Below are 21,570 nucleotides of genomic sequence, written 5' to 3' on the forward strand. Positions count from 1 at the left end.
GGTGCCCGCTGTGTAACGTGGGGGCCGTGGGGCGCCCCCCGGCCGGCCCCGGTGCCCGCGGGCGCTGCCGCCACCGAGGCCGCTCCGGCTCCGTTCCGGGCTTCGCCCCGCAGCGCTGGGAGCCCTAATGAGAACCGGGTGCGCGGCCGGGCTCGGCCACCTGTGCCCGGGACCCCCGGGCCGGAGCCCCCGCTCCGTGGGGCTGAGCTCAAGGATAAGTCCAGCAAGGCGGATAGGGGGGTCTTTGGTGGCAGTGCCAGGACTTGCGCGTTCCCAAGAGCGCAGAGCCCTCGTGGGAAGAGAAGGAGCTAGGCTGGAAACTGCCTTCCAGGTCTCCCTGCGAGCAGCCTGCGTCCCGCTTCCCATGGAGAGCGTGGAGCTGCTTTTCAAGGGAAATTAGCTTAGAGGAGAATATTTTCTTTCTTACAGACGTGGGCTCCTCTGGTTGCCTGGAAGCCTGACTTCCTGAAACCTGCTCCTTTCTGGCTCTTGCAGGGAGGTTCACAATAAAACGGACTGTGGCTTTGAGCTGGATTTTTTTTTTTTAATACCGTTCTGAGTTTCTGTTTCATGAGGCAGATGGGGAAAGAGATGAAAGTCTAATACTTGTGCTACTTTATTTCTTTTTTCTAACTCTTGAATGACTCTCTTTGCTATGGAAACAGGCTTCTTTCCTGGGAATCAGTGCGAATTGGAGTGGAACAAATGAAAAAAGGAAGGATGATGACTGCTAACTGCTTTTCCTTGTTTTGTTTGTTTATGGAGCCGTTTGCTTCATCCTCCTAGGAGCAGTTCCGTAAATGGGAATATTCAAATGTGTTTCTCTTTTAAATCCAGGGATGTTTCTTGTTACCAGCTGTTGTGCAACACTCGCAGTTCCTTGCTCCAGTTTAAGCCTCCTGCTCCTTCCCAAAGCAGGTTGGGATCCTCGGCTCCTGCTTGAGCCCAGGTGAACCCTGTGCCTGCCTGGCTGCTCCCGGGAGTATCCAGAGTGAAAATGAATTAGCCTCATTCAGAGGAAATATTGCCTTTAATGAGTGCAATAGCTGCTTATAACCCCTAGATTTGCTTTGGTTTAAAAGAACCTGCACCACAGATTAGTTACAGCCATTTTATAGGTCCACCAGGCCTTTTTGCAGAGCTATAGTTTAGAAGATAGCAATTGGCAGTGGAACGTGAAGTCTTATTAACACTTCTGCTTAATGCAGCCTGAGGGGTCAAGCCCTTGAAATCGTGGGCGTTGGTGTCACTTGGTTGCCCGTGTCTGCCCAAGAAGATGGGTGCTATCTGCATGCTCAATGCTGTAAAGTGGCCCCTCGTCCCCAAACGCAGTGGGGCTGGAGGGCGTTTTGTGCAGCGTGGCCTCCGCTCGCTTTGCAGAATGAAGATGCCCAAGCGGCGGTGGAGCAGCGTCTTTCTCCGTGAGCAGTCCCGTCTGAGGGGCACGGTGGCCCTCGTCCTCTTTGTGGGCAACCTCGCCTTGGTGATAGCGCAGGTGAGCTTGGGTAGGGGTCTGCTTGGGTGTTTGGAGGTGGGTTTGTGGGTGCCGGGTATGTGGGGTGCTGAAGGAGAGCTCCAGGCTCTCCAGCTGCCTGTGCCAGAGACTTGCTGAGGTCCCGGTTCTTCCCGTGGCTGCTTTCCTCTGTGAGGACCAAGGGTTGTTGTTTATGGTGTGGGTATAAAGTTACCCCCAATTCAACAGGTTGCTTAGTCAGATATGCCAGGGCCAGAGAGAAAATTGTGCTACAGCAGCTTAATGAATTGTCATGAATAATCTGGGGATGGTGGGATCTGCTGGCGTATATCAAGTCTGCAGCGAGGGCCTGTGACTTGACTTGTCAGCCTGGTGCTAACCTAAGTTGTCTGTGGCTGAGTGCATGCACAGATTGGTATGGAAGGTCTAAAAGGCAATGACCCAGTCTTGAGTCTCAGTGATGCCTCTTTGGTTCCTGCAGTGGTTGGAGCTCGTGGTTTTTGCCTAAAACTTTGCTGTCCTTGTAAGCACAGAATTAATAGAAACACATTGACAACAGACTATTCTTCATGGGGGAAACAGTATGCATTGCCCCTCAACAAACCATCTCTTCTTAGGTGTGGACATGTGGTGGTGACATGTGATGGTGACAGGGCAGGGGAGCCTGGATGCAGTGCGTGTTGAAGAGCTTGAGCTCTTGCTTTGGCATCCAGCAGCTCCTCTCTCCTCTGAAGTGCTGGGCTGACATGTGCAACCAGCAACTTGTGTTTCTCCACATCAGCCCATTGGAGCTGGGGCTAAAGACCCTCCTGAAGTGGTAATCTCTGATGTTGGGCTCCTCTGGTCTGCCAGTGTCCATAGGAAAGACAGGCTGGGCTGCTGTCTGGCTGCTGAGTGGGATGGGAGGTGGTTTCTGCTCTTGCTTCACCCTTAACCCTCCCTTACAACAGGGTTTATGTTCTGCCCTGTGTTTTGCAAGAGTTGATTTAAGCTTTTGGTTATGTCTTTGGCTGTAACTGACTCTTCAGCTTCCTGAATTTATTGTGGAACAGTGTCAGCGCTGCAAGAGCTGGAGAGGTTAGAGCTTGGTGTTTAGCTCCATTCTGCCAACTGAGCTAAACAATGAATACTTCCTTTCCCAAGGCATCCTAGAAATTGCCATTTCATTCTAACTTGTAATGAAAACGCTTTTGAGAAAATGCAGCATTTCTTGCAAGATGGAGACCTCAGATTTGGTCTCAAATGCAGCAGAAAATGCCCTGTTAGGGGCAGAAACACAACACCACAGAATAGTCTGAGTGGGAGATACTTGTGGGTCATGCATGTGACTACCCTGGTATTTGGATGCTTCCAAACATAAGTGCTGGCATTACAACCAGGACCTGGCGCAGACATCGAACAGCCTGGAGGAAGGTGCGGACGTCACTGCGCACTGGTGGGGCGAGTGGACCAAGTGGACCGCGTGCACGAGGACCTGCGGGGGAGGCGTCAAATCCCAGGAGAGGCACTGCCTCCGGCAGAGGTACCACGCGCAAAGCACGCGGCTCCTTCCCTGCACGGGAGTAGGAAGGAGGGGATAAAAACCCCTGCAGCAACCCTAGTGAAGCCATCCATGGCCTTTAGAGCTCATACGCTGGAGGTAAATTTGATCCAGAAGGTCATCCCTTGATAGATGTAGGGGAAAAGGTGTTGTTGGGCAAATCCCCCCTTTGCAGAAGGTAAGTGTGTCTAAGTGCTTGGACAAGAGGAGCATGTGCCTGGGTTCTAGGAGGACCAACCCAGTAGCTCCTGAGGCTTTTCCAGCAGGAAATTGGGGTAGACGGGCAATAGAGGTGGCTAAGCCCATCCTCAAGGCTCCTTGGACATGACAGTGCAGGGTTGGACTTGGGGTGCTGATCTAGGCTGCTCCCATGCATGGTGTGTCCCTTCTGGGCTGTCCAGAAGACTGTCCAGCAGTTACCTTGCCCCTGGGGTCCTCCTTCCCCGTGATACCCCCAAGATGTCGTAATTAATGACCCAAGTAAAGCCCATGAGACCTTTGCTACTGACTGCAGTGAGAGCCTGGTGTATCTCTGTGGCTTGTCCACATGGACACAGAGACCATGCGGAAGAAGAGGATGAGCCTTTTATTTAAAGAAGGGAAGAGGAGAATTCCTGACCTCCTGTCTAACCATCGTTTCTTTATTCAGAAGAAAGTCAGTGAGTGGGCTGGCTAATAAAACTTGCACTGGAACATCCAAAAGATACCAGCTCTGCAAAGTACAAGTAAGGATATCCTTTTTCTCACTGGGAACGTTGAAAACAAAGCTTGATTAGTGCAGTGGCACTTAAGGGTTCTTCCCAAGAAGGGATGCCATCTGTCCTGTAATGGTCATCTGCTCACCCCCTTATCCCACTGAGCAGCTGGAGTTTTCCCTCACTTTCTCCCTTCTACAAAAGGTGCTTTTGGGATCTTTGCTGGAGCTGTGGGGCTGTAAAACCCAGCAGGGTCCTTGCCCTGGGAATCTCCCTCCCCAAGCTGGGATGCTCAGACCTTCAGCCTCCTGGGGAGGAGGAGGAGGAGGAAGTGGCAGCAGCCCTGTGGTCAGGCTGTGACACGTTCTTTGCAACCACTTGAGTTGCACTGGAAACCTCCCCTGCGTTTTGTTTTCATGAGGATATTAATGTATCCCGTTCTAGGAGTGCCCTGCGAACGGAAGGAGCTTTCGAGAGGAGCAGTGTTCATCCTTTAACTCCCATGTGTATAACGGACGAACGTATCAATGGAAACCTTTATATCCTGGTAACAAGACATTCTTTGTGTGGTTTCTTAATGCTTCGCCAAAATATTTTGATAGCTATGATGCTATAGACTGCAGGAAGGCTCTTCCTCTGATGTTTTAAAGTGCTTTTCAGAGACACATCCAGTTGTCTTTGGAGTTGAAAGGAGCATTTCACAACTGCAGGGTAGCTCAGAAATAAAATGGCAAAAAAGAGTAGTGGCTGCAGCCTGCAGTCCACCCTGGTCACCATTGCGAAGGACCAGAGAGCGATGGGGATGGAGGAGGAGGATGGGAGCAGGGGGAGATGGTCCATGCTGGCCAGGGGCATCTGCTTTACATGCCACATGTCCCTTGAACTGTGACCATTACTGGCCTCCTACATGTCCGTGACATTTGCCTCCTCCTACACAGCTTGTGCATGCTGACAAATGTCCCTGGGATGAATTGAGTCAGCCCATCTGTGCAGTTGAAGCTGTGCAGATGACTTGGAGTCATCTCCAAGAGACTGAGATGTGCTTATTTTAGGTACCTAACTCCCACCAAAGTAAAGCTTTAGAAATTCTTGGCCAGCTTCAAGAATTTCTTGGGGCCCTGAGACCCCTTTGCTTGCAGGGAGTTAGGTTCCTAAGTGCAGGTTTATTAGGATTCCCAGAAGCATTTAACTCTATCACCAATTTCTATATTGTAGGTGTGTCTGTACATGCTTAACAGCTATGCTTAATGAAATGACTTGTTGCCTCTCTTTTTGTGATAAATCTTTGCAATCTTGGTAAAACTTACCCCACAAAATGGGGTCAGGCTGGTTAATTATAGCCATTTGGCCAGTTTTGTCCCTGTCCTATGGCAAGGTGACAGTTTCTTTGTTCTGGTGAATAATCTCAAATAGTGACTACGTTTAGTTACAGTGAATTGTTTTGTGTTTTAGCAGGCATTCAAGTGGCTCCTGGGTGATTTGTTTTGAAATTGATGCTGTCTTGGGCGCGGAGGCCAGTGGGTATATAACTGCTCCCTAATTGGCTGAGTGTAATGTCTTAGCACTGGGTTTTTGATGCAGATAAGAATTTGTCACTTGTTTCCTGTGGATATTATAGTATATGTTGGATGTATGTGGTCTTGCGACTGTGCTGGTGCATGTGGCCACCCAATTATCTGCAGGAAGCAAAGGGCAAATGTAGTCCAACTTAGATTAATGTTAAAGAAAAATGTTCCTACTTTAAACTGCTATCATTTTTAAATATAGTTTTATATGTATATCTACTTATCAGAGTATATGTCTGTTAACCTAACTTGTATATCAGTATTTAATACATGTATAAGCATGCATATGTTTGTAATATGTGGCCACTGCTGCAAATCTTTGCCCAGTGTTGGCCCTTACTGCTCTGATGTGACCAAGGCTTGCGGTGGCAAGCTGAGAGCAGCCCTTTGTGGCCATGCCAAGGCTTGCAGCAGTGGGCGGCCGGGCCATCAGAAGCCAAATCCCCTGGCCAGCCTGAGGACACCAGGGATGGCAGCTTCTGAAACGCTGGCTGCTGTGCAATTCTGTTGTTGCTGCTGCTGTTTAGCTTGGCAGAGATTCGTTTGACACTGGTAGAATGCAAGTTTGTTGTGTTTCTGCTGTTTTGAATATATCTCTATATCCTTTCCCCGTAGATGACTATGTTCACATTTCTAGCAAGCCCTGTGACCTCCATTGCACCACTGTGGATGGTCAGAGACAGTTAATGGTTCAGGCTCGGGATGGAACATCCTGCAAATACACTGATTTCCGAGGGGTTTGCGTGTCTGGAAAATGTGAGGTTGTTAAACATTATAGCAAAATATTGTTAGTAGCATTCAGAAAATTACTATGGGTGCAATATCTGCCTGCCCCTCAATGCTCTATTTACCCTTTTTCTAGCCGATCGGATGCGATGGCATTCTCTTTTCCACCCACACTTTGGATAAATGTGGAGTTTGCCAAGGAGATGGGAGCAGCTGCACTCATGTGACTGGGAGTTACCGGAAAGGAAATTCTCATCTTGGTAAGACTTTAAGGGATCTCTTGCTTTATTTATATCAGCAAACTGTGTGTTTTGGTAAGCCACTCTCAGGTCTTGCCAGCTGCCATCTTTTACTTTTTCCACATATTCCGTCTGTGTTAAAGAACTGTTCTTACATATTGAGGATATAGGGGAAAGCCTCCTCTCAGGAAAAGTGGTAACTTTGCATGACACTTCTCAGAAGTCCAAGATTTTCACATTGAATGGTGAATTAGGATTATGTAAGAGTCCAGTGTTAGTTTTAGTCTTATTTTTGACCCAGCAAGCCTAGAAACGAAGGCTGTGTAATAACAGGAAGCTAGGATACTTTGAAAATCCAGAATTTCCAAAATTAGTGTGGTGTAAGGCAACAGAACTTACTTGTCCTAAATATAGTCATTTTAGGAATAATGCTTTAATAAATAGATCCTTTGAGAGCATTAGTCAGAGCCAGCTTCCGTAACATTGGGGGAATTATGAGAGTTTCTCCTGTTAGTTTTCTAGCGTGGAACAAAGAAGCTGGAGGAGAAACAAGTTGTTATTTCTCACTGTGGAGTTCTGAAAGACCGGCTGGTACTTGTGCCTGTGCTGAACCACTGGTCAGCTTCTCTAGCTAACAAAGCAGGCTTTCCATGTACCTTCCGTTACAATAATCTTGAATTTCTGCATGCAATGACAAGTGTTGACTACTGAGAGTATTTTGTCAGTTTATTTGTTACAAAGCTTTCCTTTTCGTTAATGTGTAGTTTTTCCATAGGCTATTCTCTGGTAACACACATTCCTGCTGGAGCAAGAGATATCCAGATAGTAGAGCGGAAAAAATCTGCAGATGTTCTGGGTGTGTATAACCTCTCGGTACTTTGCTGCAAAGCATCTGTGTGCTGACTAATCCTTCTCCCCCAGTACAAATATATGAACCTAGTTTTGCTGCAGATATGTGCTAAATCCACAGTTGGTGTAAACTGTAGCCACTCTGAAAGGAAGAGAAATGCCCTGATGTACCCGGTCTGAAGGTCTGGACTGTGTATTTCAATTTTGACTGCTCTATTGCAGAAACTGTTGGTCAATGTTGTTTCTGTTTCACAGTGTTGTGACAAATACACTAGTGCTGGATCATAAATGACTGAGTTCATCTCTCTTATGGTTTCCTTGGTCTCTTACTGCTCGGGCAATGAGGAATGGCTGAGTGACATCAGTAGCAAAGAGATGTGACTTGCAAGTCACCCTGCTGATGTATGAGTGGCACCTGGGTGAATTCTGTGCCCAAAGAGATGGGCAAAGCCTTGTTTTCCCCGCTCACCAACAGATTCACACACTTGTTTCCCAAGTGTGTGGGACTCCTGGTGCAGGCAGTCTCATAGTCTTGTCTGCAGTGTGCAAAACCTTTAGCATTTAATATTTTTATGCTGTGCAAATGCTGAAAGGCTGAGAGGTACCATGGACTCATAAGCAACAGCAGCCTTTTCTTGATAAGAGCTTGTAATGCAGAAGTGACCCAGAATTTTGAGATTCTACTTATGTAGTGTTGTAAATATAGTATTACTTTATAGTAATAATTTATTAAAACCCTTAATTTTATGCCCTGAATGTGCAAGTGATAATATTGCATCCTCTTACATTTGGTAGAACCAATTGCTTTTCTTCTTGTTTTAAGCTGTGGCTGATGAAGCTGGTTACTATTTCTTCAATGGGAACTACAAAGTTGACAGTCCGAAGAATTTCAACATTGCAGGCACAGTATTCAAGTACCGCAGGCCCATGGATGTCTATGAGACCGGCATAGAGTACATCGTTGCACAAGGACCAACAAATCAAGGATTGAATATAATGGTGTGTTTTGATCCAAGTTGGTAAGGTTGCATGTGATGGGGCAGGGGAAAATGATGCTGCATCTTACTGACTATTTTGTTCTCCTGGCTGTCTGGCTCTTAAGTGTGTTAGTTGCTGGTGGACAAGTCTTGTGTACAGCAACAAGATGACATTAGGGGAGCTGTACAGGAAGATCTTGGCCAATCTAGATGGGTGGGAAGCATCTCTGTGCTGGTAGATATGGGCTTCTGTTTCACTGCAGCGCAGTGGGAGTAGGTTTGTGCAAGGGACTGTTCATAACCTTCCACCTCATCTCAGTCTGCCTCATGAAAAGCAGAGTAATTATTAGCTCTGTCTTACGCAGTTGAAGAGGAAAATGCAAAAACGTTATGCAAGTTGTCCAAGTGCTTATGGTCACTCACTGGCAGAGGAAGGAGTAAATCCTAGGGCTTCCAGCCCGTGGTCTGGTGCTGAGGGTAGTGCTGCTAAATAATGTTTGGCAAACTGTGCTGTTCTAGTCATAAGAAGTTGACAATATGATGGAAAGCAGACTGGAAATAGTGAAATAGATATCAACCATCAATTCCAAGACTAATCACAAGCTTTGCGTGCCATATGTCTACTGCATCAGCTAATAACTTCACTTGTGTCTTCAGGTCTGGAATCAAAATGGCAAGAATCCATCCATCACATTTGAATATACTCTCTTGAGGAAGCCACACTCAAATCTGCAGCCCATCTACTATACCTTTTCTGAGTCAGATAGTGAAGAAAGCAGAGAGTTCGATGGAGATGTGCCATTGGGTTTTATCCAACACAACGCAACTTATTTTGGGAAAATCTCCAGGGAAAGGATAGATTTGGAGAACCAGGTGTTTGGAAGGCAGGACACAGAGGAAGACTTAAACTTGAGCAAAGGTCAGGAAACCAATGAGGTCTATGAAAGAACAGAAACTATTGACTGTGAGCCAAAACTGAAGGGCAAACAACCCAAAGGTAAGGAGGAGACTTGGGCCTCACTGTTCTGCTTTCCAGAGCTCTTTTTGAGAACTGCTCTGTTTCTTAATGTTGGAAATTGAAATTGCTCTGATTCTGCTGTATTTTTTTGTTTATTTTTATTTTTTTTGGTAGGAGGAGGGGGAAAACCTTGGAAAGTTCTTTAAAATGTCTCCCCCTATAGAACCTCTTTGCCCTTCAGGTTCTGGTTTCTGGTGGGTGGCGTGATGGCCGTTGCTAACATCCCACAGGGCTCACTTTGCAGCCTGCCCTCCTGCCTTGTTCGTGGGGAGGAGAGCTAGGCCATCCTGGATGTGTGAAGTTCCCTCTCTCCTTAACCTCTGCTGTTGCCTTGGCATGGTCACCAGCTGCATCCTTTCCGTCTCTTGGCCCTTGCCTCCCTGTCTGGAGTACTTTCCCAACACGGTTGCGCTGTGCGTGTGGGCTGAGTTTCCTTGGATTGCTCTTCCTTGTCCCAAGCTCCCTCTCCAGCTGCCCAGGCCTGTTTGCTGCTCTGAGCTGCTTGCACCTCCTGCTCCAAATACATTTCATCTTGTGGTCATCACCGTTTCCCCTGTTGGCTCCAATCTAGATTCAAACGTAACCAGGTCTACTTACCCGACAGACCATGATGACAAAGACTTTGACCCCAGGTTCAGCTCCAGGGAGTTTCTTTCGGAGAACGCGATCACTGACAAACTGCTGGACAAGAGCTCGGACTCTAAGGAGCTGGTTCTCAACATGACCATGAACAGTATCTTTGCCCAGGGAGACCCAGTCAACTCTGTGGGCTCCCACATCGACAGCCTCTATGTTGACTATGAGGATACTGATGGCGTCATGACCTACTCCATCAATGGCACCTACATGGAGCTGAGCAATGGCAAAGCTGTCAACACATCGGCGGAGATGCCATTTTCAAACACTACTGTCACCATGACCAGCCCCCAAGGAAACAGAACCCACAAAGCAAGGTAGGAGATATGTCTTCATAGTCAATCCTATTTCTTGTTGTTCTTAACTTAAGCTGTGCTAAGGGTAGACCCCCAGTACATGCTTTATCTTCTTTGGAGGCCAGAAGGTAAGTGGGGCAAGATGTCATAAAAAGATGTAATTGGAAAGGAAAGATCAAAGTTGGGAGCAGAAAGTTAGAGTATTTAAGCAAGAAGAAAGCTCACAGCCCTCCCTAGAGGGGACACTGACAAGTCCGTGCTGGCAGTTGTCAACTTGCTCATTGCTCTCCATCTGTTGTAACATGTCATCAGAGCCCTGGCCGTAAAGAAACCTCTTTGTTATTTTTGTTTTCTCTTGATGTCCAGCACAGATTCCCCCAGGCCCTTCCTTCTAGCTCTCATGCAGCAGAAGTTGGCTTTGGCCCACTCTTACCTACTTTGACTGCCCCCCACAGCCAGCCTCATCACTTGCTTTAGCAAGACAGGGCCTAAAGCAGCTCCTGGTAGAGCCCTGTTTGCCAAACTCCTGCAGGAAAGGCAGAGCAGAGCCACGAGGATGTGTTGTAGGGCCTACACTAATAGCCTGAGTTTACTGTCTTATCCAATAAACCTCTGCTCTGCTGAGAATGTCATAAAGCAGTTGATAGAGGGATCTTGAAGTGCATGTTCTACGAACTGGTTATGAGCTGGTAAATGCGGCAGGGAGGTATAAAACAGTGTAATCTGTGCTTAAATGACTTTGTGCAAGGGCTTGGTAAAAGGGAGCCTCTGGGTACTCCCTGTCCATGTATCTATGTCTGGTGCCTGAGATGCTTCAGGCAGCACAAAAGTGGGACCTTTGCCCAGGGTGTGGGCAAAGTCTCTTTCTGGGCAACATGCTGGCCCTTCAGCCACATGTTTCCCTCCAAGAGTCTTATTCTGGGTGCTGAAAATACAGATTAAACCTCTCAAATGTCCCTTGGCTGGATCAGTGCAAGCAGGCTGTTGTCTTCCCCATAAACGCATGCAGAAGTCATGATCCAAGGGGAAGAGCCCAAATGTGGATCAGCAGCGCCTTGGGATGCATCCAGCCTGTTTATGGCTGTACTGTAGGTCAGGCTTGGAAGTGGCCTCTGGACTGCCAAAGTGCAGCCTTCAGCCTGCGGCAGCGTGCTTGGAAGCGCTTGGAGCTTGGAGTTCTTGATGGGGCTGGGGATGGGGCGGTCACTGGATGGGCAACGAGCTGCCCTTGGCGTGCAGCCGCCCACTGGAGCATTCCCAGGAGGGCTTGTGTTGAAGTGGGAGCACTGGGAATATCCCAGGATCCCTGGGATCCCAGGCATGGCAGTGGATTCAGCTCCCCATCGACTGTCCTTCCAGGTTGTTCTGGGCCATGTCTGGCCTTGCAGCACCCAAATCTGTTGTGCTTCTCTTCCTGGCACTTCACTTTGACCTTCTGTCTTTCAGTTGCCCCCAGTAGAACGCAGATTATGCTGCTTAACTTTGGAAGATGTAGAGAGCACTGCCCAAATGTTTTCTGGTTGTTGTTAACCTTATTTTCCAGAACTTACGCTAGCTTCTATTAAAGAAACTTGTACTTAAGAAAATGTCCATGCAGCCAAATGCATCAACAGCCGCCTTAATGATAAGAGCATGAAAACATTGCCAAGGGCTTGAGTCTATCGTGTTTTTTTTCCCCTGGCTTGGCTTGGAAACGTCTCCTCTGGCTGCCAAAGCAAGCATTTCGTTAGCACTCTGACAAGCGTGGAGAGCACTGGCCGCCCTGGTGCCTTGTCCCGGCCTGGAGCGGGAGCTGGGCACGCGCCAACGGGCTCGCGTGGAGCCGAGCGAGCGCCAGCGACCTTGGCACGGGAGGCACCTGTGTCTCCTGCTTGGAATATGGGGGCTGTGGAGGGCATTAGAAGTCAGGGCAGCCCTAATATCACAAGGGCAGGGCAGACAGATGCTTAAAAGAGGGGACCAGGGATGGATCTAGTGCAGTCATCTGTAGAACAATAAAGCTCCTACCTTTATTCCCTGGTGCCTCCCCTCTCAGATGGCTCTTTTTTTTTTTTAAAGGTTTCAATGAACCCTTACTCAAGGCCCCTGTGAAGAGTGGTATCAAGCATTGCAATAATGAAAAGCCCTTTAGTATCCTTCCTTAAACACTGCACTTCCCCACCTTTTTTTCCCCCCCTGCCTCTTCCAAAACATTCTCTTGTGTCTTCCTCTTGCTCTGGAATAAAAAAAGTGTGTTTTTGATTTTAAAAAAAAAAATAATAAAGTAATAGCTGTTCTATGGAAAGCTGTGAGGAGGGGGAGAGGATTAAGTGCCAAGCAGGGACTATGGTCCTGCCGCACCTGGGCACATCTGCTCCATTACCACTTCTTTTGCCCCTCCACTCTGCCCAAATAAATTATGTATTAATCTGAGCCCAGGTGCATCTTAATGCATGCAGCTCTGCTTGCAGCCTGCTGGGCTGTGGGCGATGGCCAAGCTCATGTCAATGAAACCAGTGTTAAAACTCCTGCCTGGCACCCAAAGCAGCAGAGTTGAGGCCCTAATTGCAGTTTGATACTATTTTGGGTTTGGGCTGTCACTGCTAGGCAGAAAAAGCTGTGAGGTGGATATGTCTGGGGTGGGGGATCTTCAGTGAGGGCTGACGTGCGTCTTGCCGAGATGGCCTGGTGCTGTTTTGTGCTGTTATTGGCATCAGAAGCAGCCGCAGGAGTTCGGGCAGGGACGAGAGTATTGACTTTGTAATAAGGATCATAATTAAAAATAATAATAAAAACCCCCTCCAGCTTTGCTTGTAGAACAACTTGCTGCTATCTGCCCTTAGAAGAAACCAAAATAAGCGTTGTCTGCTCAGCAGGGCAGGAGAACTAAATGCTGCCCTATGACCAATGGCTGATTTAGCTAAAGCTTGTCCCTGTCAACTCCTTCCACATAAAAGAAGCTCTTTAGATGAGATTGCACGTGTTAAAGGGACACTGTTGAAGGGTTTTGTATCCCCAGCTGTGATACAAGGCATATTTGGGGTTGGGTGTGTGTATATATATAAACAGAGATATAAAACCAACAGCTCTTGACTGCTGTTTTACTGGGTCTTGCTGAAGACAAGTGCTTTGTGAGCCCCTCCAGCCAGGGCAGCTGCAGTTGGCAAAGCCATAGGTGAGGTGATATCGTTGGGTGATTCTGGGCACCTATTAAAGCTGTTTTGGCAAGATAAAGCTCTACTTATAGCAAGCCAAGGTGGTTATTTTTGCACAAAAATGGCCCCATTCACTTCAGTTTCATCTCAAAGGCAGGAAATGACCATCTCCAGAAACGATACAGGCCAAATCCAGCAGCAAAATGAACTTGCTGTTGTTAATCCTTGCAGGAGGTTGTGGCTAACAAGGGAAGGCGGGAGGGTTGGAAAGGAAAACTCCGGGATTGTCAACAGTGTCCCTTTAAAGCTCTAGTTCGTAGACTAGACCTGAACTTTTTTTTTTCTTTTTTCTTTTTTTTTTTTCTTCCTTTTCCTACGGCCACACAAATAAGGCCATTTCAGAGCTTCTGCTGCCTAGAAATCACATGAGCTGCATATCTTGCCAGGCCAGAGCCAACTGGATGTCAGGATACGACCTTGGGTGCTATTTGAACCAGTGCAGACACTTGCAGGGCTGGAGCCTCTGGGTGTAAAGGTGCAGTATCCCTGGGCCCAGCCGCTATCCTTGCTTGGACGAGTGCTTCTTGGTGAACATCAGCGTGAACCCGTTGCTCCTCTCCCGCCGGCGTTACGTGCGCGAGCGCAGCCTTTCCTACGGGATTGCAAAAATAAAAATAAAAAAATCAGCAAAACTAATGAGATTGCGGGATTAGCAAAGCTAAGCCCGGGTGACGGGTCGGTGCAGGGCATGTCTTTGGGGTTAAAAGCAAAGGTGATCGGAGAAGCAACCGGCTTTGGCAAGGAGCGAGCCGGGGAGGCGCGAGCAGCCGGAAAGGTTGGAGGGAGTCGGGCTCGGCGCCCGTGTCCCAGGGGAGGAGATACTGCACCTTTAGGCGCTGTGTGCCGAGGGCCAGGTGTATCTGAGCAGGAAAAAAAGGAAAAAAACAATGCAAACTTTGTTAAATTCTGAACTGTTTCTGCTTGTGGGTATTTTTATCCCATTCTCTCTATTTCTAGACAGTGGAAGCTCTGCCTCTAACCGGGCTGGGGATTCTACTTGGGGCTCAGGACAGGTATGTTGTTAAACAAACCGGCACCATCAATAAACAAACAAACCCCAAATCAGAAAAAAAAAAAATGAACCTAACTGGCAAATGAAGCAAATATTTCCCCCCTTGCACCCGAACCCAACCTCCAGCTGATCGTGTGTGTGTGTGTGTGTCTGCGGCTGCATTGCGCCTCTGCTGATAAATGCTTTTTATTTTTTTTTATTTTTGTTTCTTTCTTTTGCTTATCGCTAGAAACAGATTGAAGTTGTTAAGGAAGGGCCAAGGTGTGAGTGCGGCTGACATGTACAGGTGGAAGCTCTCTTCCCACGAGCCCTGCAGCTCCACGTGCACTACAGGTAGCCCACGCCAGCGGCCGGTGCGCGAGTCGCGTCCGCGTCCTGCGCTCGCTCCGCGCGAGCGTCCCCCAAAGCGCCGTCCCCAGCGGTACCTGTCACCCGGGCCGGACTGTGGTGGCTCTGGGGACCTGGGACATCGTGACAGGGAGGTGATTGAAAGCGCTGCAGCCCAGTGGGATTTTTCCTTTTACCTTTCCCTCCCTCCCACCCTTTTGGACTGTTCTTATATTTTTGCAGCTTCAGCTGCTTTTTGACAGTGTGATACTTGAAGACTATTCAGCTCCAGCAGGAAGCAAAGTAGCATTTGTTTATTTGTTTTTAATTTTTATATAATATATATATCTGCATATGTTATACATATTGATTGATTTTTATTTATTTATTTATTTATTTTTCCCGCTGTTTCCACTCTTTTCCCTGTGCCAGAATGTGATCACAGCCACGACAGAGCAAATCTGGCACAGCAACACAGACATCAGCAATACCGGGCCTGGCCTCCATTCTTCTGGTGTAAATTTTCCACCTTTTTGCCACTTCCAAATTCTTCAAGCCACCTGATCTCTGCCCCTCTTTGCTGCCTTTTGCAGAGCGGGGGGCAAATGGGTGACACTTTCTGGCTCCTAGGCTGGCCCCGTCCCTCAGACCTTCTTGCCCACATGATCAAGGATAGTTTTGAGCTTTTCAGTCCTTTCTGGACAGCCTTTCTCCTTGGCTGGGGCAGGCTGCCTTGCCCCAGCTTGCAGCCAGCAGGCCAATATTTTACTTAAACTTCCCCAGTCTCATTGCCTTTTCTTGATGACATATTGCAGAGAAGCAATACAATGTCAAGAGCCATAGATCTCTCCTTTTTTTTTTTTTTTTTTTTTAAGCTTCATGCAAACCATATGTTCCTGAGAGCTGAAATTCTTGTTACCTGTAGCCAGAAGCGGCCTCTGGTCCCCAGCCAGGGCCCAGATTGGACTTTGCAAACGCAGGGGGAATGTCTGGGTATGATGATGCTCGGTCTCGCGTGCTGCTGCGAGGAGGAGGAGGGGAGGCCCTGGACCGAGCGTGATGTGGGTGCATTTTGGGTTGCAGGGCTGAGCAGACGGCTGGAGAGACTCGTTTTGGGTTGCGATTTGAGCGTTTTGTTTGCAATTGTGCTCTTTGAGTGCCCAGGAGATGCCACTCAGTCCTCCCTTGTCAAGTTGGGTCTGCTGCTCCCCTTTGCGAGCACGTTTTGGAAAATGCAGCTCAAAGAAAAGGGGGGGTGGTGGAAAAAAAGGTGTTTTGGGATGTCAGACTCGCCAAGCGTCCTTTGCTGTGTGTGTTCTCTCCGACACCAGGCGTGATGTCCACGTACGCCATGTGCGTGCGCTATGACGGCATCGAAGTGGACGATACGTACTGCGATGCCATGACCCGTCCCGAGCCGGTCCATGAGTTCTGTGCGGGGAGAGAGTGCCAGCCCAGGTACACGGCGCTTCCCGGCCGGGGGGATCGGCGCGGGGAGCCGGGATGGGGAGAAAGCCCTGAGCCCCCGTGGCTCCTGCTCCGCAACGCGGCCGGGCTTCCTCCGCTCGTGGCCATGAGCAGACCGGAGCAGTCTGCTGTGCCGGCGCGGGGTGGTTTTCCTCCTGATGCAGGTTTTTATTGAGAAAACCTGATCTGGCTGATGTTCCCATTGGGAGAATGGCTGGATTTCACTCCAGACCTTATCCAAGTGGCTTGAGTGCATTGCTGGGTCTGGCCGCAGGAACCTGCTCGCTTTGAGGCTCACGATAGCAGTTATGGGCAAGACGGCAGCGTCTGCCCAAGGGGAAAAGCCCAGGACATTCCCAGGGATCCGGATGTTCCCAGGGACGAGGGAAGGGAGAAGCCAACCTGCAAAGTCCGTATCCCGCAGTACTCAGTGCTGTTTGTGAGCGATCCCGCGCGCCGAGGGCTGCCGGGGCCGCGCTTGCTCTCCTCTCGGATAACCGCAAGTGGCATTTGGATGTGCTGGGGAGGGCAGTGGGGTGAGCACGGGGCTCTGTCCGTGCTAACATCTCTGCATCCCGTGTGGGAACAAGTGTGTTCGCGCCGTCCCCCTCGGCTCCTTCCTGTGGGTCCTCGTCATGCGGCTGGAGCGAGCGAGGGGCTCCCCAGGAGCTGCTCCCTGCAGGTTTCTTGGCTTGGGATGTTACTTCTCCAGCCCCGTGGCTGGTGCTGGATGATCCTCTGGTTGTAACCGTGGTGAGCACGGACAACAAGGGCCGGGAAGCAAAACTGTGGGGCTGACCCCATGCTGCAATTTGGGCCTGAAAAGCTGTGGGCAGGCGACTGCTGCTGGGAACCCGCCTGTCCCGTGGGGACCTTCCTCTGGGTTTGCATTAAATTTATAGTGTTAGTGCAAGTGTTTTAGGGCTCTTTTTGTGCACGTTATCCCACCGGTCTCCTATAACAGCAACCGTTCCTTATAGCCAGGCTGGTTGCACTGCGTGGCTTTAGTGCTGTAAAGGAGAAAAAAAAAGCTGGTCTGGGATGGAGCAATGGTTTTTATTACTTAGGTCAGAATTATTGTGCTGTTTCCATGCTGTAAAAGTCTAGACTAATATAAGAGCCCCTTTTTGGTCCTTCCCCTGGATGCAGGAGCTTCATCCCACTTGTAAGGAAAGATAATGGTGGTGGGGGACAGGAGGGGGCTGCTCATGTTCTTCCAGGGCTGATCCCTTTGTCATTGCACTGGCTTGTTTTTCCTGCTAGCAGTGTGATGTTAGCATCCTTGGGCCCTCAGAGAGGGGATGCACCATCAAATACCCCATCCCCTACAAAGCATCTGCTGGCTCTGCAGCGCGGTGTCACCTTGTTGCCGTTGCCGCCGTGTCCCTGTGAGCGCTGGCCCCGCGGCGCGGGCGCCCGTGCTGCAGCGCCGGCCTCTCTTGCTTCTTCCCGCAGGTGGGAGACCAGCAGCTGGAGCGAGTGTTCCCGCACCTGCGGGGAAGGCTACCAGTTTCGGATTGTCCGATGCTGGAAGATGATCTCTCCTGGTTTTGACAGCTCCGTCTACAGCGATCTCTGCGAATCCGCCGACATTACCCGGCCCGACGAGCGCAAAGTCTGCAAGAATCCCGCCTGCGGGCCCCAGTGGGAAATGTCGGAGTGGTCGGAGGTAAATCCCTGGCACTGTGCGGCCCTGGGGCCCAAGGCAGCACCGGGGTGAGCTCGTGTGCGCTTGGCTGCTCCCTTTGGGGTTTGAGACTCCTTTTTGGGTTGGAAGCTTTTGCGTTGGTCCAGCGTGAGCCAGCAACACTTTTCTTCCTCCAAAAGACTCCCCTGGTTCCCTTCTGTGGGGATGTGGCTGCTGCCATTGCTCCCTCCTGGGCTTTCATCCTCTAGGAGCACAAGCAAGGTGCAGAATTGCTCTCTAAGGTCGGATAGGGAATTGGCCCTGGAATATTCATCCAGCCCCGTCCTTCGCAGGGGCTGAGCTTGTTCCCAGCAGCTTCAGAACATTGCAAGGAGTGACCAGGAGCACCCACCTCCTATGAGAACTGCATTCCCTTCCTCGCCTCCAGTTTCCCTGCACCCCAAGGAGATCCAAACCCCTTAGCAGCAGCGCAGTGTGAGCAGCTCGAGCACTTGGACGAGGGGCTGCAGCGCTGCCTTTGGGGTGGTCTCGTTCTGCTCGCCCTTGCCCAGCGTTTCCTGAGTCTGGCCCATTTACTCTGCAAGAGCATCCAGCTCTGCTGGGAAGCTCCCCAAAATGCCTCGTTTGCAACTCAAACATCAGCTCCTCCTATTTTTTTTAGGACGTTTTGCCATTCCCAGTGGGATAGAGCCAAGCCCCCCGTGCCTGTGGCTCAGGCGCTGTTTTGACAGCGTGGCGAATCCCCTTTGGATCCCCTCTGCAGCCCGCTGCCAACTTGGCTCAGGAGAGGCGCATTTAAAATAAAAAGAGCAGGTTTTGGAGAGCTGGGGATGTGCTGGTGGATGCTGTCCGGGCTTATCCCGGCTTTGCTCAGCACTGGGGCAGGATTGATCGCCTCCTCTCCCTGTGAATTCGTCTGCCCAAACCGCTCCAGGCTGCGCGAGGGGGGTGTTTTGCTGCAGATTGTTTTAAAGACAAGAGACATAAATGTGTTTTCATTGTGCATGTTTAGTTTCACATTAAAAGCTTACTTAAAAAAAAAGGAAAGAAAAGAGAAAAGAAACAGCCCCCAATTTGCATCGCGCCTTAAACCAGATGATCCCCGTGGTGCCGCAGGGCGAGGGCTGGGGGTGCCCGCGCGGCCCCCCGGCCCATCCGTGTCCCTGCCCCGGCAGTGCTCGGCCCGCTGCGGAGAGCGGAGCGTGGTGACCCGGGACATCCGCTGCTCCGAGGAGGAGCGGCTCTGCGACGCCGGCACGCGCCCGCTGGCCGAGAAGAACTGCACGGGGCCGCCCTGCGACCGCCAATGGACCGTCTCGGACTGGGGGCCGGTGAGCGCCCGCGCGGGACGGGGGAGCGCGGATTTTTTTGTTTTCTTTATATATATATGTGTGTATATATATATATGCATCATTATTTTATTATATCTGGGAGCAGCCCCAAACCTTGGGGCTTTTGGTCATCAGGTTAGTGGTCAAGGCGCTCCACTGAGCCCGGGCTGGGTTCCTTGCAACACGATGCCCATCCCAAGCACCTCTCTGATTCCTCTCTGTTCCTGAAGTTTTCCCATCTTCCCAGCTTGATGTGGCGATGCCTCCACTGCATGCTCCAAACCGCCAACCCGCCCCGCTCCTTCCCTGCACGTTCCTGCCATGGAGACCCTGCTTCTCCAGCTATTTTTACCTATATTTTGAGTCATTAGCATTGACTAAAAATAAGTAATTTCCATGGCAACAGCTGGGATGGGAAATACAAGCCTCTCTGCTTGGCGGCCACCAAAGACCCCAGGGCAGCCCGTGCACCCGGGGCAGCCCCTGCCAGCCAAGGGGATGCTCCAACCGGGTTGCTGCCCGTCCCGGATGGGTTTGGAGGGAGGATGCTCCAGGCTCGCGGTCCCGGCGGGATTTCTCCCCGCTCAGCGCCCCGCTGCCCCTTGCCCTTGCAGTGCAGCGGCGGCTGCGGGCAGGGCAGGATGATCCGGCACGTGTACTGCAAGACGAGCGACGGGCGCGTGGTGCCGGAGGCGCAGTGCAGCCTGGAGAGCAAACCCCTGGCCATCCACCCCTGCGGCGACAAGAACTGCCCCCCGGCCTGGCTGGCGCAGGACTGGGAGCGGGTAAGCGGGATGGATGCTGCGGGATGCAGGAGGAAGCTGCATCCCTGTCCCTCGATGCCCCCAGGGTGAGGGGACTGCAGTCTAAGCATCCCTGTTGCCCCCGCCACAGTGCAACACCACGTGCGGTCGCGGCGTCAAGAAGAGGATCGTGCTGTGCCTGGAGATCGTCAACGGGAAGATCAAGACGCGCGCCACCGCCGACTGCGACGCCAGCAAGAAGCCCGTGGAGGAGAGCACGTGCTTCGAGCGGCCCTGCTTCAAGTGGTACACGACGCCCTGGTCGGAGGTAGGGAGCTGCGGGGGGAAATCACATGGGATGCTCCTTGCACCAAGCTGCAAACACAGACATCCCCCTTGGGGTGTTTGGGGCTTTTTTTCCCCCTCCACCTCTCTCTTTTCCTTGCAATCCCTTGCTGAAGCCCCCAGCGAGCTCGGTCCTGACCCCCCTTGCTCTGTCCCGCTGCAGTGCACCAAGACGTGCGGCATCGGCGTGCGCATGCGGGACGTCAAGTGCTACCAGGGCAAAGACATCGTGCGGGGCTGCGACCCGCTCGTGAAGCCGGTCGGCAAGCAGACCTGCGACCTGCAGCCCTGCCCCACCGAGCCCCCAGGTGAGCGGAGCGGCCCCGCTCCTACAAACGCATCCGCCTCCATACGGCCCTCGTGGCCGGGATGCCCTGGGGGCAGCTCTCCTGCCCCATCCGTCTCCCTGTGCAGGGATATTTTGGGAGACAAATGTATTAAATTGAGGGGAGACACCCCGAGCAGCGAGCCCTGACCTTAAGGTAATACTGAGTAGCATCAGTACCGGTAGTGGCCATCGGCACGAGATCCAGCTCATGTTGAGGGTGTTTCTTCCATACTGTTATTTTAATGATTTTGGTCTCCCGAGCATCCAATGGGATTTGTAACTATCTCATTATCTCCCTTGGCCGCTGCTGGCTCAAAGTCCCGCTGATCTTTAGTGAACACATGGCCCTAATTCCTTAACAGGATCAGGGGATAAGGAGGGGACAAGAGCCCAGAAGCAGGAGATGATTTTTGCAGGGATGCTTGCGAGGTGCTGCCTTCGGAGCAGCCTGGTTTGGGGCATCCCGTGGGTTTGGGGCAAAAAGATAAAAATAAAAAAGCTTAAATCCTCTACTTTTATGCAAAAGATGGCTCAAAAGGCAGTAGCCTGCAGGTGTTATGCAATTGGGATGTGGCCACGGTCTCCCTGCATGTCCTGGGGACATCACTGCTGTGAGCAAGGGTGAAGTGGGTGTCCTCCACTTACACAAACAGCGCATGGTAGAAAAGAAAAAAAAGAAACAAGGATGGAAAAGGAGTGAGTGAGGAAAGGGAAAAATGCATTAAAGAACTTGCAACTTTTAGTTTTTTTTTTTTTTGTTTTCATGTCATTTGATTTTTCTCCCCATCTCTTCCTTAGACGACAGCTGCCAGGACCAGGCGGGGACCAACTGCGCTCTGGCCATCAAGGTGAACCTGTGCAGCCACTGGTACTACAGCAAGGCCTGCTGCCGCTCCTGCCGCGCGCCCCACTCCTAGGGGCTGGCCAAAAACTGCCTTTTTTAAAAAAAAAAAAAGGTTTTTTTTTTTCCACCATTGCAAAACATCCTCCTGCTTCCTCTCCCAAGCCAGCGCTGCCCTCCTGTGTGGTGGCAGCCCCCGTGCTCGGCGCCGCACGTGGACCCGGGTGTATTTGATTCATCCCAGCTGTGATTCATCCCATGGGCTGTGACACAAAAGCACCCGCTTGTTTCCCTCGCAAAGGAGCCGAGCACCCGTTTT

The 21,570-nt window shown here is 50.6% G+C and overlaps 1 protein-coding gene across 4 annotated transcripts; it reads left to right on the forward strand.

The window, feature by feature from the left end:
• Positions 1–1,366: 1,366 nt before the first annotated feature.
• ADAMTSL2 (ADAMTS like 2) lies at positions 1,367–21,327 on the forward strand. 4 transcript variants are annotated; one of them, XM_088525329.1, is made up of 18 exons: positions 1,367–1,495; positions 2,854–2,996; positions 3,664–3,739; positions 4,154–4,256; positions 5,890–6,035; positions 6,137–6,260; positions 7,015–7,095; positions 7,912–8,087; positions 8,723–9,062; positions 9,655–10,036; positions 14,451–14,554; positions 15,880–16,006; positions 17,471–17,684; positions 18,839–18,994; positions 19,609–19,779; positions 19,889–20,065; positions 20,246–20,390; positions 21,209–21,327. In XM_088525329.1, the coding sequence occupies exons 1-18, from the start codon at positions 1,382–1,384 to the stop codon at positions 21,325–21,327; spliced, it is 2,898 nt and encodes a 965-aa protein (XP_088381455.1). In that variant the 5' UTR covers positions 1,367–1,381. The 4 variants fall into 4 exon arrangements, with proteins under 4 accessions (XP_088381455.1, XP_088381453.1, XP_088381452.1 ...); XM_088525327.1 differs by having other exon boundaries at positions 1,382–1,495; positions 8,723–8,984; XM_088525326.1 differs by having other exon boundaries at positions 1,382–1,495; positions 3,667–3,739.
• The last annotated feature ends 243 nt before the right edge of the window (positions 21,328–21,570 follow it).

The sequence above is a fragment of the Tinamus guttatus genome, unplaced genomic scaffold (assembly GCF_059628265.1).
Source record: "Tinamus guttatus ecotype Peru unplaced genomic scaffold, ASM5962826v1 Tinamus_guttatus_pri_ptg000226l, whole genome shotgun sequence".
In the NCBI taxonomy this organism is placed as follows: Eukaryota; Metazoa; Chordata; class Aves; order Tinamiformes; family Tinamidae; genus Tinamus; species Tinamus guttatus.

Coding starts and splice junctions, on each gene's coding strand:
- ADAMTSL2 (XM_088525329.1), top strand. CDS start 1,382: ATGAAGATGCCCAAGCGGCGGTGGAGCAGCGTCTTTCTCCGTGAGCAG. Junction 2,997..3,663: donor AGGCACTGCCTCCGGCAGAG/GTACCACGCGCA, acceptor TTCTTTATTCAG/AAGAAAGTCAGTGAGTGGGC. Junction 8,088..8,722: donor ATCAAGGATTGAATATAATG/GTGTGTTTTGAT, acceptor TTGTGTCTTCAG/GTCTGGAATCAAAATGGCAA.